The sequence below is a fragment of the Sinocyclocheilus rhinocerous genome, unplaced genomic scaffold, assembly GCF_001515625.1.
Source record: "Sinocyclocheilus rhinocerous isolate Xijiao unplaced genomic scaffold, SAMN03320098_v1.1 scaffold957, whole genome shotgun sequence".
Lineage (NCBI taxonomy): Eukaryota > Metazoa > Chordata > Actinopteri > Cypriniformes > Cyprinidae > Sinocyclocheilus > Sinocyclocheilus rhinocerous.
In genome coordinates, this window is record NW_015649405.1 from 125,283 (window position 1) to 138,968 (window position 13,686).

At 36.7% G+C, this 13,686-nt stretch overlaps 1 protein-coding gene across 11 annotated transcripts in view; it reads right to left on the reverse strand.

Moving 5' to 3' along the window:
• LOC107710549 (receptor-type tyrosine-protein phosphatase F) overlaps positions 1-13,686 on the reverse strand; it is a 230,461-nt gene that overhangs the window by 119,143 nt on the left and 97,632 nt on the right. For all 11 annotated transcript variants that reach the window (XM_016515345.1, XM_016515343.1, XM_016515342.1 and 8 more), the window contains exon 2: positions 9,633-9,802. In XM_016515345.1, coding sequence (XP_016370831.1) covers positions 9,633-9,729 — 97 coding nt within the window. In that variant the 5' untranslated portion in view covers positions 9,730-9,802. The remainder of the gene's footprint in view (positions 1-9,632; positions 9,803-13,686) is intronic.

The window sequence follows — 13,686 nt, forward strand, 5'->3', positions numbered from 1 at the left end:
CTCACACATCTTTACCTATGCCCTTTTCTGGAGCATTTAAACTTTCACACCATGTGTCAGGAGAAAATTTAATTACAGTCCCTTTGGAATCTAAACACAAATGGGCCTGGACTTGACTGGAACGTTCATTAAAATGAATTCACCATAGCAGATCCACAAATACAAAAGATTCCATGAGACTGTCCTTTATTTAATAATGTTAAACCATTTAGCTACTTTACAAATATCTTATGAACATATCTAATTAATTTCATTGAAGAAATAGTTATTATTAAAGGGATAGTTCACCCAAAAATGAAAATTCTATTATTAATTACTCCCCCTCATGTCGTTCCAAACCCATAAGTTCATTTTCGGAACACAAATTAAGATACTTTTGATGAAATTTGAGAGCTTTTTGACCCTGCATAGACAGGAACGTAACAACCATGTTCAAGGTCCAGAAAGGTAGTAAGGACATCGATAAAATAGGCCATGTGACATCAGTGGTTCAGGAACTGGCATTCTGACGTCGAATCTGGATGAGCTTGTCATGGTACTCTCGCAAACATGTGTCAAAGACTGACACGGAAGAGAGGAAATTGTTGAATTAAGTCATTATTTTTATTTTCTTTGCACACAAAAAGTATTCTTGTAGCTTCATAAATTACTTGTAGCTTCATAAATTACGGTTGACCCACTGCTGTCTATGCAGGGTCAGAAAGCTCTCGGATTTCATCAAAATTATCTTAATTTGTGTTCCGAATATGAACGAAGGTCTTACGGGTTTGGAATGGCATGAGGGTAATTAATGACAGAATTTTCATTTTTAGGTGAACTATCCCTTTAACTCACCCTTATGTTGTTCCAAACCTGTATTTTTTTCTTCTTTTTTTTTCTTTCATGGAACACAAATGAAGATTTTTATTTTATTTTTTGCAGAATGTCCAAGCTCTTCATTTCCATACAACCAACAAAACAAAACTGGACGATGACTAGTGTAAAGACGGTCATATTGGTATTGGCTGATAAATGTAGCTGACACAAAACAAAACACAAATAAGTAAATTAGGCCAATATATTCACTCTAATTGATACATTTGAGAAAAAATAATCAGGATGGGACAAAAAAATATATTTTTAGCCAAACTGTCAGGACTGGACACCAAATTATTTCTAAGTTGGCCTTCCAATTATTTAAACAATACACACACACGTTTGTTTCTGTGAATTTTGGGGGCTTTCCATAGACTTCTATTACTTTTATACTGATCAAACAATATTTTCTATCCCCTAACCCTACAGAAAACCTGCTTGCATTGTTACACTTTCAGATAAACGTAATTGACTATTTTAAATATTTTCCCTCGTAAAAAAAAAAAACTATTAAACAATGTCAAAAATGTCAGGTTTTACTATCATTGTGGGGACATTTGGTCCCCACAATGTAGCATAAACAAGTACACACACACACACAAAAGACATTTTCCACATTATGTAAAAAGAGCAACTTGGACGTTCTGCAAAACATATGCAAACAATGACAGAAAAGTAATTTTTGGGTGAACTATCCCTTTAAATTTTAAAAATATTAATGTGTGCTTATAGCTTATAGTCATTCTCAAATATAGCCAGAAGCAGCATCTAACCTGTAAACAGTCTGGCCAAGGTTACCCAAACAGGTATCCTAATATAAATGCTCTTCAAGTTTTGGGAAGCAGCCTCCTACAACGATGAGGGAAAAAAATGCTTCACTCAAGGGAGATACAAAATATTCTACTCCAAGCACCATGAACTGAACATGTGGTGCATATTTCTGCAAGAATGTTAGAACAGAGCTGTTTAGAAGAGCAACTCACGAAATGCAGAAGAGGATCAACACGAAATGCGGTTCATATTGCCAGCCTGCCCAATCCTGGAGGCCTGTGCAAGCCAAGTGTGTGGGTCACATTGTACAAGAACAAAGAACATTAGTCATTGACAATTATGGGGTCAGCACAAAGGAGACAGAAAAAAAGGTTATGATGGGAGTCAGAGGAGGATGAGGAGAAGCCAGCTTTAATGCAGATGAGAAGCAGGGGATGTGAATTCCCCACAACAAAATGTCATAAGCTCTGAGACGCAAGACTGGTCTAATGTGATTAGCTGCTCATGTCTGTGATTACATAAAAACGCTTTATGGATATTAACAAGCCGAAGTGCCCCCACAACCCTCATCTCAGATGCTGTACTTGGCTCTTGGAGAAGATTCTTGGCAATGCAGCAACTTCACAGTGCAGCAACTGCTTGAAAATGTGCACTGTGCATCTTTTCTCACTGCATGGTATAGATTTGTTGTGACAGTGTGCACACAGAGTACAGGAAAAATCATGACAAGTGGAAGGACATACAGTAAGCTCAAAAAGTCTGAGACCACTAGTGAAAATAAGAAATGCACTGATATTACAAGCCTGGTCAACAGGTATTAAAATCTGTACTATTTTGTCTAAATAAATTAAAAGATTACATTAAAAACTAAAATCAATCATTTTGTGAATTTAGGCATCACAAAATGAATATCATAATGAATATTAAAATGTTGATATCTGCTTAAACATTACATTTAACAGAGCTATTAAATTAAAGTAATAATAAATTCATTTTAAATATTAACTTCAAGTGAGTCTAAGATGACTACGAAGGTCATTTAAATAAATAAATACAGTTTTCTAATAGACTTTTATTAGAAAGACATTTTATACTATTCTATCCCCGATTTCGATAAAATGTCTAATACATGTAAATGTAAAAACAAGCGAAATTAACATGCAAAATAAAATATCTAAATGTAAATAAGAAATAAAACAATAAATATATCCAAATATCCCAAATAAAGAAAGGAATATTGCCAATAACTGTTATGATAACGATATTTTGTGCATCACTAATGCCGTAATGTTAATATTAATAATAATACAAATAAAATAAAGATTAAAAGTAAAATAATTTATTTATTTTGTGGTTACACGCTACATGACATTGAAATGCACCAGTGATCATGTGATGCATGCTGGTCCTGCAGGCTTTAATCTCGTCTTGACGATGAGGTCATTCTCACAGCAGCGATAGTATAAGGTGTACGTGGCGTGGGAGGATGACATACTCACACATGTATGATGGTTCAAATAGCTTTTATGGCTGCCCTTCAGTCAAGGACACTGGATGATCTTGTCATCGGATGACAGCACTGTATCCTGGCCACAGCTGAGAGTTTGGGGACCTGCCTCCGGCCCTGCGATCGACCGCCATAATTAAGCTATTAATCTCACATCATTAACCTCCGCTGACCAGTTCTTTAATTCATTGCTGTGATATTGCCATTCTGCCTTATGCAAACCTTCTGCTCTCTCCGTTTCTCCTTTTCGTCGGCTCTACTCTGGTGTCTATCTTTGAAGGATCATAGCTGGGGACTAACAAAATTACCTCGCAAGTGCCACTCGATTGAGGATACGGTTACTTTTAATTAAAAAGAATCAATTTCTATTCCTGTCAATTTCACTCAGTGACCATATGGACACTTGAAAACACAATCCAATTTGCCGCCGACCACCCATTCGGCCCTGCCCAGCCCGCCGGGAAAACAATAGCTCGCTTAATTGACTTATAGAGGTGGTTTTCTACATAGCCGCTCCAAGATAAAATGTAAAGGGTCCTCATTTGCAAGCGTTTCACAATACCTAAGTGCTCCTCTAACAGTAGGCCATATGTGTGGGTTGTTAAGACAGAATTTTATTTTGTACCGGATATAAAGAATTAGCTCAACTGGGAGAAAAATGAAAGCTTTCTCTTTGACTTTCAGATGGGATTTTAAGGCACCTTCAGTTTTTGCTCAAAGAACTGAATTATCCCAAACCTTCTTGCCATTAGAGAGCAGGGAGCGATAGGACGGAAAAAGGATCGATATATGGACAGATGGCTGCAAGCTGATTCTCGCAACATATAGAGACAAATAGCATCAGAAAAATTCCACTGCAAACGAAAAAAAAAAACAAAGTAAATTGACAAGTTCAGCTAAATCAGATAAATGCAACAAGACCTTGAAGAAACCTTGTACTAGCACATTTTTAGCAGCATCCTTTAGAAATGCTATATCAAGGCATGTAGGTCCAGTAAGACATTACACAACACTAAAAGTATAGGCCTGTAGTTTCCAGTTGTGATAAACTACTAATTAAACTACATTTTTCAGTAGCGTGACCGTAGGCTGTTTTAAAGGGCACCTATTATGCCCCTTTTTACAAGATGTAATATAAGTCTCAGGACTGGAACAGCAGAAACAGGCTGTTTTCGTGCATGTCTCTTTAAATGCAAATGAGCTGTTGCTCTCCGCCCCCTTTTCCAGAATAGGACTGTGCCTTTACAGCTCGTACCTCAGGCCCTGTCCACACGAACGTGGGTATTTTCAAAACCGCAGCTTTTTCTATGCGGTTTGGCCGTTCGTCCACACGCAAACGCAGCACCAGGTCACTGAAACTGAAACTTTTTGAAAACTCCTGCTAGGGTAAAGATTTTCAAAAACTCCGGTTGCAGTGTTATCGTGTAGACAGCGAAACCGACCAAATGGCCAACATGGCTTTATGGTTGAGATTATATCGCCACCTGTTGGCTTGGCATGCTCTTGACAGTGCTTCATAACATGCTTTTGTGTTTTCATGTGGATGGAGATTTTTTTTTAAAACGGAAGGAGGAAAAACTCTGTTTATAACCGTTTATAAAAAATACCCGTGTACGTGTGGACATGGTCTCAGATACTCTGCCAAAAAACATCTGTTTGGTGTTGGCTATCATGTCTATTGCGCTAAAAATCATGCGTTTTAAAGCCATATCAGTTTAAACTCCAGATATAGGGTTTTCTGAGTGAACACACATCTGAAGCACGCACACAGAAAGTGGCTGCCACACAGCATGTGAGTACTAAACTAAGTTATCTTTCATGTCTTATTGCACTTAAACTGTCAAATAAACAAGTTTATGTTAAAAACATGTATAAGTTACAAAAACACAGTCGGTTACGTCCTTGAAGGTTGAAACAGCTGGGAAAGAAATCGCATGTTTATATTAGATATGTGTATTAAGTGAGAGCAGTGTAATATACAGTACCTATACTGCTATCTATGCTGATAATATGATCCAAACAAAATAAATCACTCTCTGCTCTTGAATGAATAATTTCTGTAGTTCTAATAAGATGACTTTTCTTACTTGAATGCTGCTTTAGATAAACATGGCGGATTGTGTGTGGCACACTCAGGGCGGGGTCTCTGCTAATACGGCAGTGTCCGTCAACAGTCGTGGGTGGGGCTTGTAAAATGTGATGTCACATTTTACAGATCCTGCAAATGGTTTATGATTTATGGGGATTTAAAAAAAAGGAGCAGGCAGATTTTTATCATTATAGGGTGGTTGTGTACACCAAGGTTATTATAGTTTAGAATTTTTAAATTTGCTTTATTTTAATATCGTTTTCAAATTTGCTATAAAATTCAGTTTAGTTTTTATTGGTTTTATTCATATTTTTGTTAGTTTTAGTTTAGTTTTAGTTTTGTAAGTTTAGTTTTTATTTTGTGAACGCATTTTTATTTAGTTTTTATATAGTTTAGTTTCAGTTTTAATTAAAGTTTAGCAGAATTAACAGATCACTTCCAGAGCACAGGCCAAAGAAAGACGTAGGCATAATGAGGCAAACATATAGCGACACAAAATTAACGCATGCTGAGTCTTGTTTACCTGATGTAATAGATTGAATGCGAGTGCGGTTCGGGTCGCGACTCGTGGTCTTTATGTCAAACGGTTCTCGTCTGGTACAGAATTAAATTAGTGCTGCTGTCAGATAATGGGTCGGGTGTTCTGTTAAGTACTGCTGGTGCACGTTTACCAAACAGGACCCGTGCAGGCTTTAAACTGCTTTGCGTCTCTCCGTCAGATAACCCCATGTGCGTGATGCGCCATTACAGGTAGGCTATTTTTCTAAACCTCCACACAGCTCGTATATTTTTCCGCCAAGGGGTGAGAATGTAATGATTACGAAAACGATTATTTATTTTTGATAATTATTATTTTATTTCAGTTAGTTTTTCAATAACTGTTGTTAGTTTAGTTTCGTTTTAGTTTTTCAATTATTTTGACGTTTTTATATTATTTCAGTTTACGAAATTGTTTTTTCATCAATCGTTTTAATCTTAATTTTAGTTTTCGTTTACGAAAATAACCTTTGTGTACACACACGGCCAGCACACATTTATGCCCAAACAACATGTAAAAGTGAATTTTGCATAATAGGTGCCCTTTAAACAAAATAGCTTTTCAAGCAACAAGCTACTTTTTCGAACAAGCTGGTAGCTATTTTTCTTACACCTCAAAAAAAAAAAAAGTGTTTTGTAACACTGTATTGCGTACAAGTTTTTTCAGACCAGATATTTAAGGTAATGCTCAAACATGCTTACCTACTTTGTTTACGCTCTCTCTCAAATGAAGCGTTGGGAGGTCCAATTCATTTTAGTGTATGGGTTTGTTCAAGTGGTTCTTTTAAATGAACCAGTTCAAAAAATTATCTACAATTTATTTCAGTCCCTATGCTGATGCTTCTTTAACAATTTATGTCTTCTTTTTTGTACTGGTATAAAAATAATGCTCCTTTTCATTACATAAACTAGGGCTGCACGATAAATCGCATGCGATATTTAACGCGTATCTTGTCAGAAAAGCCGGTTCTGTAATCAGCGGTAAATCTCCATCACGTGCGTGCTTTCACATGGAGCAGCACTGATTACAGAACCGGCTTTCTGACAAGATGCGCGTTGAATATCGCATGCGATTTATCGTGCAGCCCTAACATAAACTATGCTGTTTTCAGAGGTCACAAGATAAACACTAGCTAGCAGATGATAGATAGATAGATAGATAGATAGATAGATAGATAGAATTTTGGCTTATTTCTTGACAAAACTTAGCATCTCCAATTGATCTTTTTAGACAGTTACTAATTAGTTTACTTCTTTCAGCTGAAAGAAAGACCACTTCTTAAAGACCAAAATGACTAAAGTAGACTGTTATGTAAACCCTAGACACCACGTCTGGAGGAAGCAGTTATGAAGAAGACTCCAATCAAGCAATCTGGGTGGCTTTAAATCACACAAACGAGACATAACCACCTAAACAAGGCTCGAGGAACAGCCCTCAGTCTCCTCGCAGGAGCTCCTGTGCAATCGGAGTAATTTTGACTTCTTTGAGCATTCATAATAAGAAAGTGCCTTAATTTTTCATTCGTCTGATTTAGGTAGGCTCTGTTACCATGGTGATCAACGTTCGCGACGCCCCACCCTGTAGTTCTGTCTCCACTGCCCTATAATTCAGAGCGTTGCAAAGCCAGTTCTTTCATGTTTAGCAACTCAACCCTCTCTGATTACAGACAACAACACAAAAAAGACCATTCACGGTAGTCAACATTTAACCTCCCCTCTATTTTTAAAGTTTTATTTGTTTGAACATCTTAAAGTATTTATACCAAAGAAGCGTCACCATAAAGCAGTATCACACTAGGATTTAGGTGTCTGAAACCTTAAGTATAGTCAATACTAGAGCAAAGCTCCCGGAGACTCGTTCTCAAACCATCAACAGCACCTACAGCAGCATGTGATGACACTAATGAGGGTGCTGTGTTAATGCGCTAGACATGAAAATGCAGAATGCTGAACAAAAGACACAAAACTCATGAAAGGAATAAGCAAAAAAGTGTAAAGTTTGTTGACAGTGTGACAACGACTGTCTTTATTCTGGTTAGGCGTGAAGTCAACATGAAACAGTGCATGTAACCTGTTTTTCATTGGGATGCACTGGTATTAAAATTCAAACCAATCATTATTTTCATGTTATTAGCGATAACTGATAAATAGTCAATATTAAAGTTCTACACTCTTTTAGTCTAAATAAATAAAAAAATAAGACACTAAAATCAATCATTTTGTTTGGTTTGTTTAAATGTTTAGTAAATTTAAATGTAGGCATCAAAACATTACAATGTACAGTATGAGAAATAGAGCTGCATTTTCGATAGACTTAAAAGACTACATTTAATGGTGTTATTCAATTATCAGTGTTTCAGACGAATGTTAGATGATAGCAAAGGTAATCTGCATATAAAAACAGGACAAATGAGCATGAACAATTAAATATCCAATGTCATGTTTGATATACCATCCATCTCTGATTTACACAGTAAAACAGGAAAATCAAGGCTGTAAAAACAAATATGTTAAGACGTGGTCACATTAGCAAAATGTCAGCAAAAATACTGGTGTAAACAGCAAATTTGTGTGTAAAATTTCAACAAAATTAAATCTAATGTGAAATTCAGATGGGGTACAAAAATCAAAATTCAGACTGTGTACAATCATATTGCAAAGGACTACATTTTGTCCACAGAATTTCCTTGTACAAAAGTACATGTAAAGGTAAACTGCATCTATCTGGAAGTTAATAATAATAATAATATTTATATTATATTTTGAGAAATGATTACGAAGACAATTTTTTAGGCATAAACTGTACATGCATTAAAAAAGTCAATTTTGATATTAAATCAGTTATATGTTCAATTCATGTTTCAAGCTTGTGTTCTGATAGTGGATTGTGGTGGCATCCCAAAGAAGCACAAAGTCACTTTAATTGACCTTTACATTGACCGTTCCCTGCTAGTGGAAAAAAGAAACAAACAAAAAAATGCTATACGTGTACAGCATGAGACTAATAGCACTTCAGAACACTTACTGTACATACAGTTCCACTTTTTTGATTTAATTGCATCTACTGTCTTCATTTGTCAGTCGCTTTGGATAAAAGCGTCTGCTAAATAATTAAATGTAAATGTAAAATTAAGAATTTCTCAAAAAAAAAAGAAAGAGTGATATGATGACATTTCAGATTCACTTGAAATACTAAAGTGCTTCTTTACATTTTTTGAAATACAGTCAAGAGTTACTTTGCATCAGAGATCGTTTTGAAAAAGTCTTCATCGAGAAAGCAGAGGCAAGATTTTCAATCACAAAAGCTTTGTGACTTTAAAAGTGGCAACAGAAGTCAAGAGAAGAAGCTTCAAGGTTACCCTTATGCTAGCACCGCCTCTGAACGGCTGAAAGATTTAAAGGTTAAACGAAGCAAGTGAAAAAGAAAGACGGCGAGCAAGCCGATGCGAGAGAGAGAGGCCTAATGGAATTACAACAGCCTTGTGACAGCGGTGCAGACGGGTCACATGACATTTAAATGGCTCTCTGACCCATGCCAGAACTGAGCCTTGACCCCCGCTCGACCCGTGGCACCCACAACATTGCCATGTCACTCACGGCGATCCACGCGCTCATTCACAAGGACAATAAAGCAGTGTGGCCCACGAGAACTGCTTTCTGATCAACGGAAATGCATCGCTCATCTAAAAGCCAGCGAAAGTTCAGGTGAACAGTTTGTTTGAATTTCGGGTTCATATTGTGCCACGCGAGTGAAGCATTAGTGTGTTCGCTCATGCCTGCAAACAATTCCACAATGCGATGCACTTCCAATTTCACAAGGTACAGGAAAAGGCACGGGAAAAAATGACTAGTCAGCTGAAGTGTTGTACTTACTGTCTGCCTGAGAGGAGAATTGCACGCAGCTCAGCAGTAGCAGAAGAGGAAGCCCAACGGGCAGGAGGGGCACGGACGTGCAAATATTAGGCACCATGTTCCAGGTTGGCACTGCTCCCCCTCGGTCCCCGCTCTGCTCTCGCAGCTCTCACGCAATCATAGACTAAAACCTGAGGAACACAGAGACAAACACATGTTAGCATTTGATTCAAGGTAGGACAAACAGGCATGTACACTATTGAGTGCGGGCGTGATGAATTGAGTGGTCTGTCTAGGGGCAACAGGGTTAATGAGGTAAGCAAATGCTCTTTTATCAAAGTAAACTTAAACCCGTAATCTGCTGCTGGTTAGCTAAATATCAAAAGGACAAGAGAGAATTGGGAATTCCCAATAACCGACCACCACTAAAGGTGCCCATTAAGATTGTAAAGTGGCTCTGTACAGATGGCTCCGGATCTCCTGAAGTGTGGAGGTAATACAGTATTAGCCCCACACACACAGTTCCCTAAGGATGAATGCTGCTTTAAATCAGCGCTCACAATATCCGAGGTCTATGAAACTGCCAGAAAATAGGGGAAGTTATGTTGAAACTGCAGCTGCTCAAATTTAAAGTAATTAAACTTGTCACGCTAACAACTTTCTAGGGGTTACTGACAAAAAGTCACAAAATACATTGAAGTGCAATGTGTTATGTGTAAAATCATATACAGTAAATGTCAAATTAAATGTTTAAAGTACATTTTAAATCTTTTTTTTTTTATCTTGTCATGTTTTAAAGAAGTACACTCATTTTGATATGTTGACTAACATACTAAAGCATGTGAAGTATGATTAGAATTTTAACTGTACTGTGTTATTCAGTATTACATTTAAAGTTAATTTATTATAAAATGTACTAAATTGCAACTTCATCATTATAAAGGTGCAATTCCAAAAATATTTAAATACATCACATAACGGTTTCAATAGAAATGACATTAAAATAGTTTTTGTTAACCATAAATGCTTGTCAGTACATTCCGCAGAATTCCATATTTCAAAGACAACAGAGGGAATTATCAAAGTACATATAAAGATATAAGTGGGTCAAAAACACTCTAAAGTTCAGCTAATTGGAGTTATTACAAATTTAAACTATAATTCATTTTAATTTAACTGCAATTAACTTGCAATTAAGCAATCCGAAAACATTACATCTGCCACTTTGACATCAATGCGTTCACTTGTCTGATCTTATCCATTTAATAATGTCCACAGTGTGAGTGGCCGGTGATTTTAACAAGCAGGAATGTGAATAGAACCAAAACAAAAGCTCAAGTCTCTCGCAAGGTGAGAAATACTCAATTCGCCTGAGGAGGTGTTGACTAGCCAATTATTAACACACCGATTTCGGATGCATGTTGGGTGCGTGCTGATATGCCTGGCTGCAGTGTTTGTTAGAGAGTGCCAAAAGAAACAATGAACAAACAGATCCTAACAGGGAGGTGTTTAAAGAGTGTTTATTTTTTCATCCAAAAGGCTTTTTGGTAATCTTTCTTGACAAGAGGGTTTGTGTTCTAAAATAACAAGAGACAACGTACATGTTGAGTCATAGCTCAGTTATACCAAAACACCTGGAGGGGTTTCAGCACCACAGCAATCATTCTGGTAATAAGCCTTCACTACCTTTGGAGGCATATCAAATAAGAGCAGTTGATTAGGTCACCTATAGAGAGAGAGGGAAAATCGAGACAAGCATTGCGCTTCAAGCATGCCCTACATTTGGAAAACACTGGTAGGATTAGCCAACTGATCCACTTTTTAGTCAAAAACCAATCATTTAAAACCTGCCTGCCAATCACCGAGCTCTTACACCACGCCTGACTTGTTTGTTCGGGCCGGGGTTATGGAGAGAACGAGTAAATAAACTGATAACAGCACAATAGCAGAGCGAACATACACATCATGCGAGATTTACTCAAGAAGCAGTGATATTGCGCAATAAACCTAGATCAAACAACCATCAATCTCATAACGCTGTTGAAAAGTCACGGTTTCGTTTTAGAAAACTAGGCTATACTAGTGTCCATTACTCAAATTAATTGTGCTTTTAGCATGATTCCAGTGGATTATTAAGGATTATGATCTGAATAAGGATCATCATTGAACAAATGCCACTTGCAGTTATTCGTGTGCATCTTATATCACGTGAGATCACATAAATACTGACATTCATGCTCAAATGCTCATACTTACAGATAGCTTTATCAAAAATGTGAATTGGGCAGAAGTAGCAAGAGGCAAAAGAACAAAAATGTACACAACTGCAAGGATGCTTGTGATTATGAGTCATATTTCACCCCAGAAGCAAAAGAAAATATATATATATATTTTTTTTTTTTTTCAAATAAAGCAACTGAAGCATATTTTAGCAACATGAATATATATATTTTCATTATGGAATTATTGTCATGAAAATTAAGCACATATACCCCTTCAAATTCCCATTAATGTAAAGCAAAAATACTGAAAATCATACAAAAATACATGGAAATCATCCTGTCCAGACAGCAAGATTTATTTAATTAAAATCTGCATAATATACACTTCCTATTTTAATATTTTGTACAATACAGGTCTTCAATTTTTATTTTGTTTTTTGTTTTTTATTTACATTTTATTCCTTTGATGGCAAAGCTGAATTTTCAGCAGCCATGACTCCAGTCCTCAGTGTCACATGATCCTTCAGAAATCATTCTAATATGCTGATTTGGTGCTCAAGAAACCTTTATTATAATAAATGTTGATTTCTAACATTATAAATATCTTCATTGTCACTTTTTGATCAATTTAATGCATCTTTGCTGAACAAAAGTAATAATGTTTTTTTTCTTCAGTCTTTTACTGACCTTTAACTGGTAGACAATACAAACTCAGACATTACCCTACAGATCAATCCATGACTAGCAATTTTGCATTGTGACTTGCTAATATGTCATCGATTCGTAACTAAGAAAAAGGTTCATTACTCCCGCCTCTGCAGAGAGTCTCATTAGTGTGAACGAACCAGGAATCTCGTCTTAGGGCCACTGTGTTCCTACCATCAAGGATAAATAAACACTTCTCTCCTTGTCACTCTTTAGGCACATCTCCTTCCAACCGCTCCGACGCCAGTGATTGCTTTTGCCTTAATGGCCCATCCAGAGATAAAGACAACAGGAGATCTATGGCAGGGCCTTGTGTAGACAACCTTATTGACGTCTTTAGGGAAGATAAAGCTGAGTCCTTACAACAAGACCTGTGTTGAAGAAAATTGTCCGACACCATAAACAGCACGGGCCACGGCTCCTGGTTTAGCCTGGTCTGTGATTTCGACTACAGCACTGATGTTCAAGTTTAATCTTTCATACTTTGACAAGTTTATAAAACATATGACCCAAGAGAAAGTCTTAGATAACTCTGAGAGCAAACAGGAAACAGTAAATCTGATGAAATCAAATAGAAGTGGAAGGTAAGCAAATTACTTGGTGCTACACTTTATGTGGGAGACGGTTTCTCTTGACATAGAGGTCTGCACTGCAAAATAACAACAACAACATGCTCGAGTTCAGCTTATAACAACCTTTTGTGCTCACAAGCTTACTGATAAACAACTCTTTTCATTGATAAAGTGGCAACATCTAGCAAATGTAAATTAGCAAATAATGTCAAAAACAAAGCAAAACAAATTAGCATTTTTTGAGGGAAATGTTTGTGCTAAAACATACCACCACAATACCAGGATAGGTGACATTTTGTAATATTATAGTAAATTTTAGTCGTTTAATTTTCAAATTTTTAGACAAAACGGTTCAGAATACTATCAGTCGTTATCATATTGGCTACAATTTTCACTGGCATATCGTGCCTGGCATTTACTCTTTCACTGCATGTTTATACCTCCATGAAAAGTTCTTTGTTTACATTAAAGTATTACATTAAGCCCTCAAGTACAGTGTGATGGAATGTAATATGCAACCCTCTACATTGCGAGTAAATCACTCGCATATGCGACTAAATCTTCACTCTGGCGACT